General features: G+C 44.6%; 1 protein-coding gene across 1 annotated transcript in view; it reads right to left on the reverse strand.

Annotated features, from left to right (window-relative positions):
- CASR (calcium sensing receptor) overlaps window positions 1-13,727 on the reverse strand; it is a gene marked incomplete at both ends in the record, with an annotated part of 42,653 nt that extends 28,926 nt beyond the window's left edge. Inside the window, 3 exons of the mRNA XM_081996532.1 lie at window positions 145-1,026; window positions 4,351-4,657; window positions 13,528-13,727. Coding sequence (XP_081852658.1) covers window positions 145-1,026; window positions 4,351-4,657; window positions 13,528-13,727 — 1,389 coding nt within the window. The remainder of the gene's footprint in view (window positions 1-144; window positions 1,027-4,350; window positions 4,658-13,527) is intronic.
- Between the last annotated feature and the right edge of the window lie 3,253 nt (window positions 13,728-16,980).

The following is a 16,980-nucleotide window of genomic DNA, read 5'->3' on the forward strand; positions in this document are numbered from 1 at the left end:
ACTGAACTTGCACGCAGTGATATGCTAGGTCCCAGGAACCTTATGCTGTGTCTGAGACCCAGGATCATGGAAAGCACCCTAAAAGCTCCGGGAGAGCTTGCCTTTTTTCTGCAAGTACATTGCACAGGCACACAGCACACTTACCTGCCATGCCTCAACCTTCTTAATGTCTGCACAGGATCCATTAGTGAAGAGTCCTTTCCCAGGGGTACAGGTATATATATCCTGCAAGGCATGGGCAATAGAATATACTGCCAAATACACATTATAGGATATCCGCAAGTGCGTGTAGTCCATGTACGGTGTCTCCACACTGGTGATGTTCTCATCCCCGGTGCACGGAGGACGGAAGGCAGCCGTTCCATTTCCAGCTCCCAGTCCGTCTTCATGGCCCTTGTGGAAGGAAGTTGAAGCTGGAGAATTTTTGGACCCATCGGGGAGATAGCAGTTAAATGTCTCCTCCCAAAACTCCTTGGCAAAGCCATTGTTGGTAGACTTCTTGGGATGCACCTTCTGCAGGAACTCACGAAAGCCTGGGATCTGTCCTGCCTTCAGTGCAAACCCAATGGTGCTGCCGATGACACGGAAGAACTCCGGCATGGCTATCAGGGAAGAGCTGGCCCAGGCCTCGCTTGCCAGCCAGATCTTGCCCGTGATGTTTCGCCTGACAATCTCTTTGATGAGGGGCTCCAGATCCGGGCCACTGGAGAAAACAACGATCACCCTTGCTGTGGAGTTCTGGATGACCTCCACCACCTGCTGGATTTCCTCTTCGTCTGAGTACTGGGAGATGAGCTCGCTAAAATCAATGCAGATGTCTCTTTCCTCTGCCTCCTCCCGAAACTTTTCAATCCCTGGCCGGCCATAGTCATCGTCGGCTGCAATTGTTCCCACCCAGTTCCAGCGAAAGTACTCGATGATGTCTGCCATCGCCGTAGCCTGATGCTCATCATTGGGGATTGTGCGGAGGAAGGACTTGAACTGATTCTTGTTGCTCAAGAGACGACTGGATGAGGCATAGCTGACCTGTGAGAGCACAGTGAACAAGCAAAACACACCCTGAAGAGAACTGCCTGGGAATAAATTGCCTACATTTATCTAGCATCACTGTCAACCTGTGTAACCTCAGATGGGATGAAGAGGGAGCTGAGCACCCCACTGGCAACCACGTACTCTTAGCCTGTGGCTGCACATGATCCACTCTGAGAGTCTGTGTGCTCTTGTAGCTGTGACTATCTCACATACAGGAGCAGCTGCTCGGACCTGAGAGACTGGAGCAAGCTCGTGTCCACCTGTAAGGTCAAGGATCTGAGAGAGAGAGACACCGACACTAGCTTGGAGGAATGGAAAAGAGGTGAGCCACGGGTAGCCTACATGCACCTCACTGCACTTCCTGCCAAATCCAGAAACAAGAGGAATGTATCTTTTAGATAAACGAGGGCAATGCATGTAATTCAGACAAAATGCAGGCTTCCTCTGTCCTGAACCAGACATGAAACAGCAGGCTGATATTGCCATCCCAGACCTACTCTGAAGAGCACTGTCTGTCTCCCCTTGCCTCTCACCTCCGTCCCCATTCTTAAACAGGCTCGATCAGGCACCGTATGCATGTTATATACAATCTCTGCTGGCTGAAGTAAGAATAATGTGATGTATATCAGTCGCCTTGACCCTGCAGAGCATTAAGGTAATGCTGGTCAATACTACCTTAGCAGTATTTCCTGACTGCTGGCCAGAATGAGCAAAGCAGCCAGTAGGTATGAGCCACTGTGTTTTACAGTTAAAATGGGATTTTATCTCTTTTTCTAAAGCTATCAAGAAATTCTTTTTTTCCTAATCAGAACAAGTGCCATATGCTCTTCAGATGTAATTTGGATTTTCTACAAGTAAGAAGAAAACCATAAAACCCAGAAGAGAATAGTTTAAAGATCTGGAGAACTTTAAAAACTCACTTATCTTTACATTTTGAGATTGGTATCTGAACTCTTTCAGACTGACTCTCACTTTGAAAAAACCTTCTATAAACAGCTCATTTTGTCCAAAGTGGAAATTTACAGAAAACCTTAACTCGTCCTTAAACTCTGGCATTTAATGTTTCTGCAAGAAGAAAGAAAAAGCGGTCTCCTAGTGCAGTTTCAAGGGCCACAGGAGCAAATCCTCCTTTCATAGAGCTATACTTTCGCCTGGACAGGCTCCTGCCCAGTGCTACTCTCATCTCCTAAAACCTAGTGCTATGGGGTACAAGGCATGGTACCCCACTCCTGCATGTACTGTAAGGGTACAGCTAGGTGAGATACTGAGAAACAGAACCGGAGTCGTAACGTTTTCCGTTTCTATGTCAACGGAATGAGTAATGAACCTTACATTAATTGTAAAATACACTTCCAACTTGTACTGACATGCAGGGTCTATTAAGCATGGATTTTCTAATGGCCTTACTACAAATGGCAGCGATAATGCGTATTCTAATGCTGCCCAACAACTCCCAGTTTAAAAGCCTGCTTTCAGTTGCCATACTTCAATCACCTAGCTGAGATTTTGTTCCAGAACTGAACCTCTTGACGTCTACCCATTGCAGCAACTTCTGAGGAAGACTACCGCCTCGTAGCACAAATGCCGTTCCCTGTTCAAAGGGAAAGTCTGAGAACTGCAAGCATCTCTTACGTTCAGTCTCAACCCACCAACCCTTGTCAGCTGCCGTTGTTCAACTGGTAATGTGAATATTAGCGATGTGTAAATTAACAGTATGCCTTCAAATGCCATCATGGTGTTTATTACACACCGCGTTCCAGTGCTACCCTGGGCAATACCTAGATAACATATATCTTAGCTTAAACTGTTCCTGCCCTGCTCAGAGACCAAACGTCCATTTTTTCAGACTCCTGTGAGAGAGTCAGACTGATAACATTAAATAGAAAAGATATATTACTGTGCACCAGGCAGACAAGGATCCTTCCTTCTTCATTTGTGGTGCAGATGGCAATTGGAGCCCTCGCTGAAATAAAGATATATCCTCTGAGGACAGACTGAGAGTGCAGTGTGACACAGTCTTGTTACAAGGGCTCCTGTGAGCACTTGTATTCATTTTAGAAGAGGAATGGATATGTTAGGCTATACAAGGCAACACATAAATGGATTAGGCCAAGCACTTTTTCCAAAGTTGTCTTCAGTGTGGAAATCTAAAATCAAGAGCAACAACATTAAGCTATGATATGCCAGCTTCTTATTTTTCTTAGGGTCTTGGAAGAGCAGTAAGTTTGTTAAACAAAAGGATGGGACCATGGTTGCTGGCACTGGCTCTGGTAGAGTCAGCAGACAGCAAGAAGGATCCTGCAACACAGGAGCTGGCACAACTACATCACCACACAGATGGCCTCAGGGCAAGGTGGGGCATATCCACATGCTCTCACAAACCCTGGTTTGGAGGCCCTAGGGCAAAAGACAGACAGGTCAGCCCAGAAAAAACCGTTGTAGCACCTGATCAGTAGAAGCAACAACTTTAAACATCACCTACTTGAATGATCAGAGATGCTGAGAGACCTAAGAGTAGCTGGCAATGACTGAACTTTGCCTTAAGTGGGCTCTATGGGAGTTGGGCATGACGAGGCAGTGACCATAGTGAAATAACATCACAAGTAACCTGTCAAGGCTGGCAACTGCCAATGACTGACCTAAATTACCCGTGTTCACAGATTAAACCACTCTAGAGGACTCTAGACCTGCTAGACTAAGCTGCTGTTGGCTCACTGTTGTTACTGGCTGCTTGGTAACCTTTGTGTTTGGGGATTGCAAACTGCTAGCAAGACATATTTGTACCGTAAGAAGACCCCCACATTTTGTATTGTTTCTCTCCTTGAGATTCTATTGGAAATGGCAAAGATGAAATAAGCCATGGAGGCTGAGCTCCCTCTGAGACCTTCTGGTGTGCACTTAGGACACATTGGCAGAGAGGGGGATGGAGAAGCTGGCACAGCCACTGCACATACCTGTACTGGTCCAAATACATTTCTGGCAAATGTGATCCTGAAGAGTTGTATTACTGACTAAAAAAAAAATATTTGGTTTGATTTGTCATAATAAGTTTGGAGGGAAGTAGACTGCTTGCTTTTACATAAACTGTTGTCCCTCTTCAAAAGCCAGCACTTCTCATCATTGTGCTGCCCTCAGCCCTCCAAAGATGTATTCACACAGCTGGGCCGTTGCACTTCTCAGCCCTTCTTTGTTTGAAACAGAGATGGAGCATGTAAAGCAGCAGTGCAGTTCCCTGTCCTAGTTCTCGAATGTACTAAAAGATCCCCTCCAAACACCAATACCCCCAGCTGCACGTAAACAAGAGAAGTGGAAGCATACCTGAGGTATATAAAAGAGTCCCAGCAGATTGGCCACAGCAGTAGAGATGCCAGAGCCGGTTGCGCCCACGACTGCAATGGTGGAAGGGATATGTTCCGAGCAGTTGCAGAATTCATCCAGGTTCAAGGAGTCTATCTTGTTTTGGGCCACAAAACTCAGTGTGGCCTCAAGGGCTTTAGAGACCGTATTGCAAGTATCAAATATCCTGTATCCTAGGGTCATGTTGGGAAGGAGGGTTGGGCTACTGTTTATTTCTTCTATGGCAAAGATCATAGCCTGAAGCCAGCGGAAGCCTCGGAAATTATACCTGGGGGAGCAAAAATAAAAATAAAACAGAGTGAGAAGGAGGGAAACAGAGGAGAGGAGAGGAGGACTGAGACAGAGTGAAGAGTTCCAGATACAAAAAGCAAAAGCAACTTATGCAATTTCTTGCCTCCTACTAAATTTGGGAAGTTTCGCTTTTGTGTTCAGTGGTTACAAAGAGGCGGGCATATGCTACAAGGTTTTGTTCTGGTTTTCAGCTCTTCGGTTTGGGAGCCCACTTCAGAGGTCAGGAGGATGAGGTGAACTTTTCTAAGTCCTCTAAAGTTGGAAAAAGTTGGAAGAGAGCATGCCCGGGGTGTTGGCTGTGGCCTGTCCCTTCTGCTCAGTACCCTAAACCTGGTGATTCCTGAGCAAATGCCCTGACACAAAGCTACACCCACCAGGTTTCCTTCCAGGCTCCTCTGACACGTTTCTGAATGCAGATGGCAGTGTCTGCAAAGCCTGCGCCGCGCGCGATGCTGCCAGGGACTTGGGCTCGGGGATACCCAGCGCGTCAGCTTCTGGCGGCGCCGGGCAGGCGGGGTGCGCTGAGGCACTGCGCTGCCGCGGCCCCGGACGCCACGGTGCCTGGTAGCCCCGCGCAGGGAGAGCTGGCCTCGCATCCCACGCTTGACGCCGCGAGAGAGGGCACAGTCAACCTGTTTATACCCAAGAAGAGAGACGTGCCATAAATGTAAATCCTAGCTTCCTAACTTGTTATTGAGATACTTCAGTGTTTTCATTAAAGGAATCACTTTTCTCTTTATTGTAGTGCCCTCATACATTTGCTTCAGGCATGAGCTCAGAAGATGCCATCATAGCTGGCCTGTGACACTGAAACTCTGTTTTTCGAAGCCGCCTCCGTTCTCTAAAATGGAGCAGCTGAGTTTCCTGGCTATCTGCTACCTGTGCACCGGCTGACCCGCAGCTGGGGCGCGGTGGCAGGGGTGTGCTGCAGGACCTGGGAGTCCCTGTTTAGACCATCGCATGGGCTGGCAGTGAAAGAAGTTGATGCAGGGTGAGCGACTACTTATCGAAAAAAAGAGACGCTTTTTCATGGAAAGCAGAAGGGAGAAAGTTGCTTCGATACGTGTTATTCTCAGGTTTTACTACTGTGTTTTCTCCTGTAAAGCTGCAAAAGCAACTGGCTCTACGCCTGTGAAGCTGCCGTGTGTTAGGGTAATTCAGCTGAAATGGCAGAACCTTTCATGAACTGAAATCTGCCCTGCCTTGTAATGCACTATGGGTCAGGATAGCACTTAGTTTGCAGTTTTGTGTTGAGTTGCTGCTGGAAACAGGAAAGTGTCAAAGCTGTTATGCTTGAGATCCACTGGGAAAACTGACAGGCCCCAGAACTGGAAGAGCCTGTGGAAATAGCCTGACCAAGAACAGATTCTATACAGAATGGTAAATTTTAGGTTTCACATGAGTGCCATTTTGAAATGCTTTGAGAGAAGTTTCCATTACCAAGGTGAAGATTTCTAAAGATAAGCTTCATGAAATCATGAACTTCCAATCTCTGAGATAAATTGCTTCCAAAGTTGATGTTAGCTATGTCTGACTTATTTAAAGCTGAATGAACATAGCCACGTTACTTCCATTCTACGAGTTTTATATGATTTATCTGGGATCAGAAGTTCTAAAGGTATGACATCTAGGGTTTATCTTCAAGTCTTAAAAACTTCATTTATTCAACTTCATTTCACCTGCTCCAGACATCTTTGGCTGATTTCTAAATGAAGTTCTGCTCTGAGGTTGTACCTCAAAGACCAGACAGTATAGTTTCCGTACAAATCTCTTCAAGTCAAAAAGTTTGAGGCCAATTAAAATTCTTAGCTATAATTTATGACCAAAGGGATAGCTAGCTATTTTAAGATCACCCTTAAGAAAATGGACACCCTTTAGAACAAGTGAGCATGTGTTACAGTTAGAAGTAATTTGCTCATTTAGAATATTTTTTGCTCTAGTTCCAAACCATTAAGGAGCGAGATGCAATGGGAGAGCACTGAAATGAAAGGACAAGTCTCAGAGTGAAATAGGCAGTGAGTGTTGTGTACAGAAAAAAGATGTGCCGGGCACACCACGTTGCTTCACGTGGTCAGTAATGCTCACTGGGATGAACGGCAGCACGGAGGGGTTTTGTGACACTTCTTTTTAAAAAGCTAAATGTATTTACAGATATTTTTAATTAAAATGAAAATAGGATTTGAAGCAAGAAGCTATATTCAGGCTCCTCACGTAAAAGAGAAAAATCTGAAAGCATCTTCTATATTTAAAGGGAAGACTGCTGAGAAGCTGGGAAGTTTAAAGGTACCACTATACCACTTTGGAAAGCTTCACACATTCAAGTATGTGTAAAAGTAAATTTAAGCCTGCTTAAATAATGCATGTGGAGTATGACACGGAATGATTTTGCCTGCTTGACAGCAATTTGGCTACATTTTTTTTAAATGCAGCAAGGTGGTATCTTCAAAAGCAGTGAGAACTGGCCTGTCTCCCTCTTGACTTCAGAGAAAGTGTTTGCCATTTCATTCAGTAGATGCAAACGAAGGCCCATGATGTACAATTGCTTTTATTTCCCATTCTGACATATGCTCCGGATGAATGTTTATTTACAGCATAAGGCCTGTAGTTCAGGTAATTGAGTTTGGATTGGTTTTGTTTTCACAGAATCACAGGATCATTAAGGTTGGAAAAGACCTTTAAGATCATCAAGTCCAACCGTCAACCCAACACCACCATGCCCACTAAACCATGTCCCGAAGTGCCACGTCTACACGTTTTTTGAACACTTCCAGTGATGGTGACTGCACCACCTCCCGGGGCAGCCTGTTCCAATGCTTGACCACTCTCTCCGTAAAGAAATTTTTCCTAATATCTAGTCTAAAGGGGAAAGGAAGGCAGGGGGTGTTTTCTGGGAGATAGACTCCAAAATGTCTTTGAAATGTTTTTGATAATTTACCTCAAACTAGTCTGTGCGGGAGACCTGCAGTTCTCTTCAGTTGCACCTCTGCTGATAGCAGCATCATCAGATCAGGAGAAGAGGACCAGATGGGATGGAGACAAACACACCTTGCTCTGTCTCCTCTAATACCTGATAGAGCTTCAGAAAAGGTCTCATTTTGTTAACTGACACTGTGTTGTACCAGTACTGTAACACAGACATGCTCAGATGAAGGCAGTGCCACTAAAGCAAGATTTCATGATTCCTGCAGTCCTGGTGAATGGAAATTGTGTGGATAAATTCTCTCCCACTGTTCTGTAAGACCCCAGCAAGGGGCTGCAGATAGGTTCCTCTTGGCTTGGTGTGTACAGAAGTGATGGGTAAGAGCAGCCTTTGCACCTGGCAGCAGGTTACACCGATCCAGCTGACCTCCTGTGCTATGCTGCTGCTGTGACTAACATGACTAGTTACTGTAATGTTCTGTCAACCATGCAGAAGTTTGACCAGTAATTTCCAGGAAGAAACTGCAAAGGATTTGTTGACAGAAGCAAACTTCTCATTAGATTTCCAGAAGGTTTAAATAGCCACTGATATTTTCTTGGTGGAAAATAAGCAGCCCCCAAAACTTGTTTTCTGCCATGTTACTTTACAGGTACATTGGCAGAGTCTTGTATTTTAACATTTCTGAGATGTGGTGCTATGACAAGTGGTCAGTAAGCTCTAAACGAGAGCTAATGTAAGTAATTCAGCACCCAAAGGTGTAGATAGGAATTTTTATTTACACTCAGTCCTTTAGCTGTTTCTCCTCTGATGCCTGTCCTTCCAACTGTCAAGAGTGTGCAACCCACTGATCCTTCAGTTCCCAGGCAGGAACACAAACAGGGAAAGAGAAATCAGAAACAAGTCCTCCACAAACCCTCACCTTAATTGTCACATCTGCAGGGGACATATTATCTTTGCAGCTGCCCAGTTTGCTAGGGAGAAAACTAAAAACATCTCTCTGAATCCCACAGGTTTCTTTCTAGTTGGTATAAATGTGTCTGTCAAGGGGTGCCCAGGTTGGCTTAAATGTCTCAGTCAATGTTACAAAGCAAGGGTATGTAAATTAAGGGACATGAGCTCACTGCATAGTTTTAGCTTCCCATGGCTCCATCCTCTGTTTGATTGTTTGTCTGGTTTGGTTTGAAGAGCTCATACTGTCTGGATCATAGAATCATAGAACAGTTTGGGTTGGAAGTGGTCTTTAAAGGCCATCTAGACCAACTCCACTGCAGTGAGCAGGGACATCTTCAACTAGACCAGGTTGCTCAGAGCCCCGTCCAACCTGACCTGGAATGTTTCCAGGGATGGGGCATTTACCACCTCTCTGGGCAACCTGTGTCAGGGTTTCACCACCCTCATTGTGATCCAGCAGGGAAATTAGTCCTGATCCCTGTTGGTCTCCATAAAGTAGTAATTCACAGCCTCATATGAATCCATGACCTTCATTTATCAAAACTTGCAAGGTACTAAACTAAAAGTTTAGTATATGAATAGAATATTAAGGAAAAGGAGGAGAAAGTAATGTGAAAGCTGGAAATGCAGCTGTCATTTACCCTCCCATATCGAACAGGTATTTTGTTCCAGAATGGTGGCAAAGCATGCCTCTCGGCTCACACCAGTACTCCTCTTTCTCTAGTTGTTGTATGCACATACTAATTTCTCTGTCCTCTCTAGATTTCCAGTACATTAATTACATGTTATTGCTCCTGCTACCACTGCTATTACTAAGCTATGCAACGGGGAGATCTTCAGTCATTTGTTGGGTTCCTGTAGTCAGTGGGTATAACAAGTTGCTTGCTACCCTCAGAAGTTAGGGCTATGGGTACGGGGAATTATGCAGATCAAAGAAAATAAAAAAAAAAAATCAGAAGATGAGTGGAAGAGAAAGAGGAAAAAAAACCAATTTGGTCTCAGGGAGGAAGTTCTAAATACCACATTATGCATTCAGTCCTGCAGTAGGGTTAGCAAATACAGCCACAAGGGGAAGAATTAAAATTCTCTGCTCTCTCAGACAGACAGACAGACTTGGTGAGCTAAGTGTCCCTGAGCCGGGCTCTGTGAAGTCCTGCACTATGACATGGGGACGATGTCTCACCAGTTTCACAGCCTGGAAGCTATGTGTCAGAGCGTGGGGCCTTGGCTAGATTACTGATCAGAATACAGGGAACATGCATTAAAAATTATGACCTAGTGACACCATATTGACAACACTGTATCGCAGCTCAGTAGAGGTATGTCCTCACTGCAAACAGTTCATTATGGTGAGAGGAATCCATGGGTACCACCCATCTGTGCAATCATGCTAGCAATAGTACTAACGATGCCACCACCATCACTACTGCTAATCTACCTGAAATCAAGAAAGGACGGTGAAATCAGGTTATGAATAGGCCTCTGTGGGTGCTGACAGGGAATGGGGGTCAGGGACTGCTTGTGCCGTGCTCAGCCTCTGCCTCCACTGCACGCATCCGATATGCATCAGCAAATGCTACAAGGAAAGTTGCTGCAACAGCACCTGAGGCTTACAAAGACAGAAGGACTATTTATATCAAATGCGGGATACTTGATTGCTTAACCAATAAGCCATGTAAGTATTTCCGAAACACAGGAAACAAAATCGCTCTCACTTTCCGTGCTCCTAGCTGACATTTGATGTGGCAAAATCATGAGTAAGTTTTCACTTTGGACTCTAAAACTCAGTGCTTAAAGCATGAAGATGAATTTTCAGTAGAATTGGCCCAAAGCGAATGGAGAACAGATTGTTACTGCTCCCTTTACCTTTCGCTGCTGAGTCATGTATATAGTTTTCCAAATAATCGTATGCAAGGTATGCACAGTAGGTTCAGGCCAGCACGTATGCTGAGCTGGGGAGAAAGGTGCTGTGCCACAGGAGTATGAAGAGTGTGAAAGCTGAAAAAGTGGAGAGAAAACTGTCCTATCCATTTTGAGAAACCTTGTTTGGGACCATAGGTACGGCATGGAACAAAGCTAAACTGTGTGGGAAGACGTCCAAACAGCACAGATCGGGTTCAACAGTCCTCAAAAGAAAGGAAAGCCACGTTATCTTAAATGGTTTAATACTGAACTCCAGAAGATACAGGGGCAAACCACCCACAGGGTTTCAGTGGGACCCTTAGGCCTTTTCTTGGCCCCAAAGCAAAGAGCTTTTCCCATCGTCTGATGATTTGTTGCTGTTGCCACCTAATGGAGAAGTATGAGGAAAAAGAGAGGATGCCCACATACTCCTAGAGTAACCTGGGTCTAATTTTCTTATGTGATATGACACACATTTTCCTATGTAATAAAGAGATTAAAAGCTGTATGCAGCCATCTAACAAGGGTATAAAACTGATTTGCCTCAGCTTTGAAAAGATACAGCAGCACTGACAAGTCTCAGAAAAAGTCAACAGGGGCAAAGGCATGGAACAGATTTAGCACCTTTGGTTTGACCAGGTACAGCCATGCTTATGATCCTCTAGTGGATTTCCCACTCTATAAAAGTTTTTGACACTACAAGATTGGGGAGATTTTAATTTGTAAAGATTTTACTTTGGAAAGATCATACTTCGGAAACTAGAGCCTATCTTTTTCTATTTTAATCTTCTTCCCAGAAAATACTCCCCAGAGTTCACTCATACCAGACTAGCCACCTGCCCAGAACTGAGGAAATTCAAATGTGATATGAAAGACTTTGTCTCATGACTTGAAGAAGATATTGGGCTCTTAGTCAGCATGCACAACCCTGCCCCAACCTACTACCTAATCATGGAGTCCAAAACCAAAAAGGACCACTATGGTTGTGCTGTGAGATCTCTGTACAACTCCAGTCAGAGGAATTTTCTGACTTAAATTATGCTTAAAATAGAGAAATAATTTCAGTAAAAATATCTGCTCTCAATTTAATATGTACCAATAATGAGGAAACCACCATAGCACAGAAACTGTCCCATGGATTAATTATCTTCATCAAGAAAATCCCATGATCAGTCTCAAAAAGTCTTCCCAACCAAATCCCTTTTGAATTAAACTTTTCCTGGAATTGGACATTTTCTGGTAAAGCCGTGCAGTGAAGGAGCTTCCAGTCATCTTAGGTCCAAGCACCCCCTTGTTCCTCCTATTGTAGTTGCTACTACCTCTGCAGCTAGATCTCTGCCTTTCATTAAGTATTCTCTCCCCATTTGCACTATACTATCAACTCACAATTTATCCAGCTCCTTGAAGGAGTGAGGCAAAGTGGCACAAATGCCTCTTCAGTGAGCTCCTCTGTTTTCCACCTGCAACTTCTTGGTGCAGGGGTAAGAGGAACACAGATTTCACCCAGGCAAATTTCAAGTGGAGGAAACCTTTTAGCAGATCAAATGGCACCCAAAAAGGATCTCCCATTGTGTCCTTAAAATGGCTGGTCTGGCTTTTCAGGATTTGCCTGTTGTTGGCAGTGCTAACTCATTAACAACCCTTCGGTCAGCCACACACTTGTGGTACTAGGGGAACGTTCTCCTGTGACCTGTTCTAATAATGTGACCATGTCAAGGGAGTCACCAATGCTGACCCAGCACTGGCAGAAATTAAAGCTACATTCAGTTTGCCAATATCTGCACTGTCCTGCCTGCCACCTGGAGCAGGTGAAGACGACCACAGATCTGAAAACATTCATCGCTTTTCAGTGTTCCACTTTTAAAATGCCACATCTGGGAGAGAAAAATATGCTGGAAATCTGGCAGAGCCTCTTGCTCCATGAAGAGGACATTTCACATACATTTAGTTCATGACTTTCCTGTGCATGCAGAGAAGCAGCCAAAAGAAACCCAGCTTAATTACACTTCTTTCTGTGTGCTCACTATGAGACTGTCTGGGGATGATCTCATAACCTAGACGGATGTGTCCTGCTCAGTGTTTCAGCGGGACACCGCACCTGGAACATGTAAGCATACCAGGAATGCTGTCAGCCATTCTTCATTACCATCTGCAACAAAACTGTACTAGATCCCCAGTCTAGGATGAGAGGTCCAAATAATTCCAGATACACATTTTTTCACATATGATTACAGAAGAGGTCCTATAACACTGAAGCGTTTTCCCAGGCATGGTCAGGACAAAATTCCACATCAATTTCTTATGTTTTGTTTATATGACATTTCAGATGCAATCAGTTTCTGTCACGCTTTATGTGTATTATGTGCAGGGTTGGAAGGTTAAAAATTCCTCATCTTTCATGTGCATTTCTCCCTCCAGGGTTAACTGCCAAAGATTTAAGACAAAACCTATATGCACTGTTTACACAGAAGAAAAAGACATTGGGTGAGGAAAGCCTGGGTAAGGAGTTCAAGTCTGTGACTTTGTAAAGGTCTGTTATGGTCCCAAAGAGACATCTATGTGTTCAGTGGGATTTTTCAAAAGCAGTGACCTATCTCACTTTCACCTATTCACTTGCTTAGACAACTAAACAGTTTGTAAACTCGTAGAAGATGAGAGGCAGAACTGAATAAAAAAACCCCAAATTTAATTTCTAAGCTATTTTGCTATGCATGACTGTAATGAGCTTAAGGGCACTATGGGATAGTTTCCATACTTCTGCTAGGAAAGCTAATTTTCAGATACTATTCAAATGTCCACTGTGAATGGCCAGATAGGTTCATGTTTTGGCAGCTTTGGGTAATACAAGGGTTGCCCTCTTTCACTGTCCAAATATTATTTATGTTACTGTATAACATATGCACTTCCTGGTTTTACACGCCTGTTTTATTCTGTTATTTACACCATACTTTCCCATTGCCTCTACAGGCATCAGATTACAGACTGTACTTACACAGTGTATAGCATGTCACCTGTAGACGAGGAAGGGCAAGGCTCCCTCACCAAAACTTCTTATTTCTCTCTTTGTGGCTTACCTTATACACTCCACTGATTCTGGTCTTGATTTTAGATCCTGGTCTTTAGCAGCCACTCCAAAATGAATGGGGAACAATCCTCCGAGAATAATGTCTCCTTTCTTCTGTGCCCGCTGGTTTGGCCCATAGGCAGCTGTGTTCCAGGTAAATAGCAAAAGAATCAAGCAGCAGCTATATAAAGTCATTGTTCCTCTTTTCATCAGGTGGTTATAGGATGCAAAATTGGAAAAGGTGATGTAAGAAAGCAGACGTTGCAATAGCTAAGATTTTCCTTTCCTTAATACAGCACAGAGAGGATTTGGGACACATGTCTGCAGGGAGATAAGCAACAGGGTGGGAGCCACAGTGCTGGTGTTTCACCCTCTGTCTTCTCCATTGCAAAAGAACAATTCAGCAGTCCTTCTTTCTTCATAACCAAAGCATTATGGAGAGCCCATCTCTGAGAACTGCAAAAGACAGACATGAAAAGTGACCCCAGCTACACACCAGGACCCCATGCTGCTACAGTGGTTCTGCATTGTCCCATCAACTTCTTAGTATGCCCCCATGGCCACCCCCACTCAACAACACATGCAGGACACACATCAACTTTGATGGAGTAAGTCAGACACCCCAGTGATGCCAGCCACACCTCCTCAAACAAGTGTCTTGGATTCTATTGGATGCCTATATTCTCTATCACACGTGTGAGGTGGGTGTCTTCCCACCATCTTCCTATGGTTCTACATGACTCTGGCCACAGGAGATCCTGTAAAACTTGTGATCAGACCTCCATGAACAGAGCATACAGTGAGAGACTTGGATGGGCAAGTGGGGAGTAAGGAAGCATCAAATGCAGTAAGAATCAAACCTTTCTCTTGAGAACAGAACTATGACAATCTTTTGGTGTTGGTCCATCCCCTCCTTTCCATTGATTGTTCGTAACTCTCTACGAGCTTGAAATTACCCTTGCTAAAAATGAAACAAGGTCACAAGAAAGACTTTGACATTCAAAGTGAGGATGACTTCCAGGGAAGCATTTGAAACCAAAAAAGTTCTCCATAATGAATCATGATGGCTTGAAAGGTTCAGTGATCATGTCATTGCAAGCTTAGCTGTCGAGCTTTGAAGCCTGCATCCTGGGGTTGAGAAATATTGCAGCTTCTTTGTGCTCAATATACTTTCCCTGCAGCATGTCTACAGGCCTGCCAAATGAAGAACTAACTTAATTATGGCATATGAAAATGGCTATGGCTGTGGGGGAGGAGGTAGCACAAAAACATTGTAATAAATGTCTCTTTAAGCCTATTTGGAATAGGTGTAAAAGCTAGTAGTAAAAATCTGAAGTTAGTAAAATTCAGAACAGAAGCTAGGCATACATTGCTAATCCTGAGGACAGTTAATTTCTGAAGTCATCAAGAGTTTTCAAGTGCTGAGAACCCTTTTTTGAGGATGACTTATTATGAAGTAAATGTACCTAGACAGATTAGGTCAAAAAAGGAGCTACTGCAGGGAAACACTGTGATCCTGGGGTTTCTTCTAATAGCCAGCCCTAATAATTATGCATGCTGTATGACCACCAATCATTTGGAAATATTTCACACATTTTTGTTAAAATGAAGGTCCAGACACAGCAGTCAATGGGAGGAGAGAGACAAATCTCACATCATTCTCATGCCTCTGCGCTCAATACACTTAGACAGCTGGGCATACGCTGCACTTCTCTGTGGTGGGTCTGCTCTAAACTATTCTTTGGTCCTGGATTGAACAAAAGCACATTTTTATTGGCAAGGGCAATCAAATCTTTGGCTAGAGATCAAAATATGTCTAGGCAAACAATTCTGTACCAGGAAATGCAAAATCACACTGAAAGATTTCGTAGTAACATACTGGTTTTCATATGAAAAAATAGGTATTTCATGTTCACAGTGTCCAAATGACTCAATCCAAAGTCAGAAACTCCCATTTTGACAAACTTGCCTGCTAGATCCCTACTGCTGACTGGGGATTTCAACACTATCCTCAAAATCTGAAACATGGACATGAAATGTCCAGCTGCTGCTGATGCTGGCAGTCAGAAAACACTTTGGGACGTTCCTCTGGCAAGCAAGTGGAGTTATGTCACACTGCTCGAGCCAGGATACGATATCGGCTATTGCTTGCGAGAGGGTTGTCTTAACATCTGACTGGTACCTTTTACTGACAAGCCTCTGGTATTGGCATGTGGCCCTTTGACAGCAGGATGCCAGAACTTTAATCAGAGCCAGGACTAGCAGGTGACAGAGCAGTGCAACAAATGAGTGTCTGGAAAACTGTCCCTGAGCTTTTGGGTTTGCATTTCCCCTGGCAGATGGACAGTGGCTGCTGCTTCTTTGGTGCCCAACAAGGAAGGAAACAGTTTGCCACGTTTCAGGGCAGGAAAGGTCATCTTCCTCCCACCACTTATGGATTCAGAAAAGATATGAAAAAGCGTATCAGACATTTTCTAGGCTGATGTTCTCTCTTCCTGGCTGAGGCTAGTCTGCCAGGTGTTATGGGATGAACTACTGAAAGGCAAACAATCATTGCACTCAGCTGCAGACTCTTTCCATTCCATCCTGGTTCACAAAGCCCTCCTGCTATCTGATGACCCATGGAAATATCTAGAATCATCTACAGAGTATGTGTCTGGTCTTGTGGCAGGAAGAAAGACATGTGGTCTGCCTGCTGCAGAAGAGGACTTTACACCAGGACCCATTGCCTTGACACGTAGCACGCCTTCCTGCGCATACAGCCAGACAGCTGGTGAATGTGCAGCAAGCTCAGTGCTCCAGGAGTGCATCAAGTTTATTGCAGATAGGGAGGTCAAGCATAGCATGCACGCTCTCTACATCTGCTCACAGCCCACTCCCTGCCCAAGTGAGAGGGCTGCTTAGGGAAGTTTCCACCTACATGGAGAACCGTGGCCAGAGCATCCTTGCTGCTACTCTGCCTGCCCTTCTTCCCAAGAACTGCTCAGATCAGGCAGCAAAGAGACACGTAGTCAAACTGCCCTACTATCGTCAGCCTGTCCCTTGCTGCCATCTTTCCAAGGGCACCCTCCCGACACTGGGTGAGTTGATAGCATGGGGTCCCTGAGAAAAAGAGTGGTCTTCTCCCCAGCTGAGCCACTTCACCTGTTTTGCAGTCTGCTCTTCAACCACCTCCAAGAGTGGGTAGGGCCCTCATGAATGCTCTGCAGCCTGCAGGTGGTCTGTGGGACACTGAGGCTGACAAGTGAGGTCCATCACATGAGCTCTGGTCCAGCCAGTCCCAGTGTGAGCGACACATCCCAGTGGAGCTGGGTGCCTTTGGTGCAGCTGATTGCACTTTCCTCCTTGCCTACTTCATTTATCTATCTGTAGATACACCTCCTGCTTAAGCATCACTTCGGTGTGGCACAGGCATGGAAAGATATGTTGGGAGCTTCTGTTCTTAGAAGCAACTATGAGTTGA

Source organism: Phaethon aethereus (assembly GCF_964289735.1).
Source record: "Phaethon aethereus genome assembly, chromosome: 1".
NCBI classification, from domain to species: Eukaryota; Metazoa; Chordata; class Aves; order Phaethontiformes; family Phaethontidae; genus Phaethon; species Phaethon aethereus.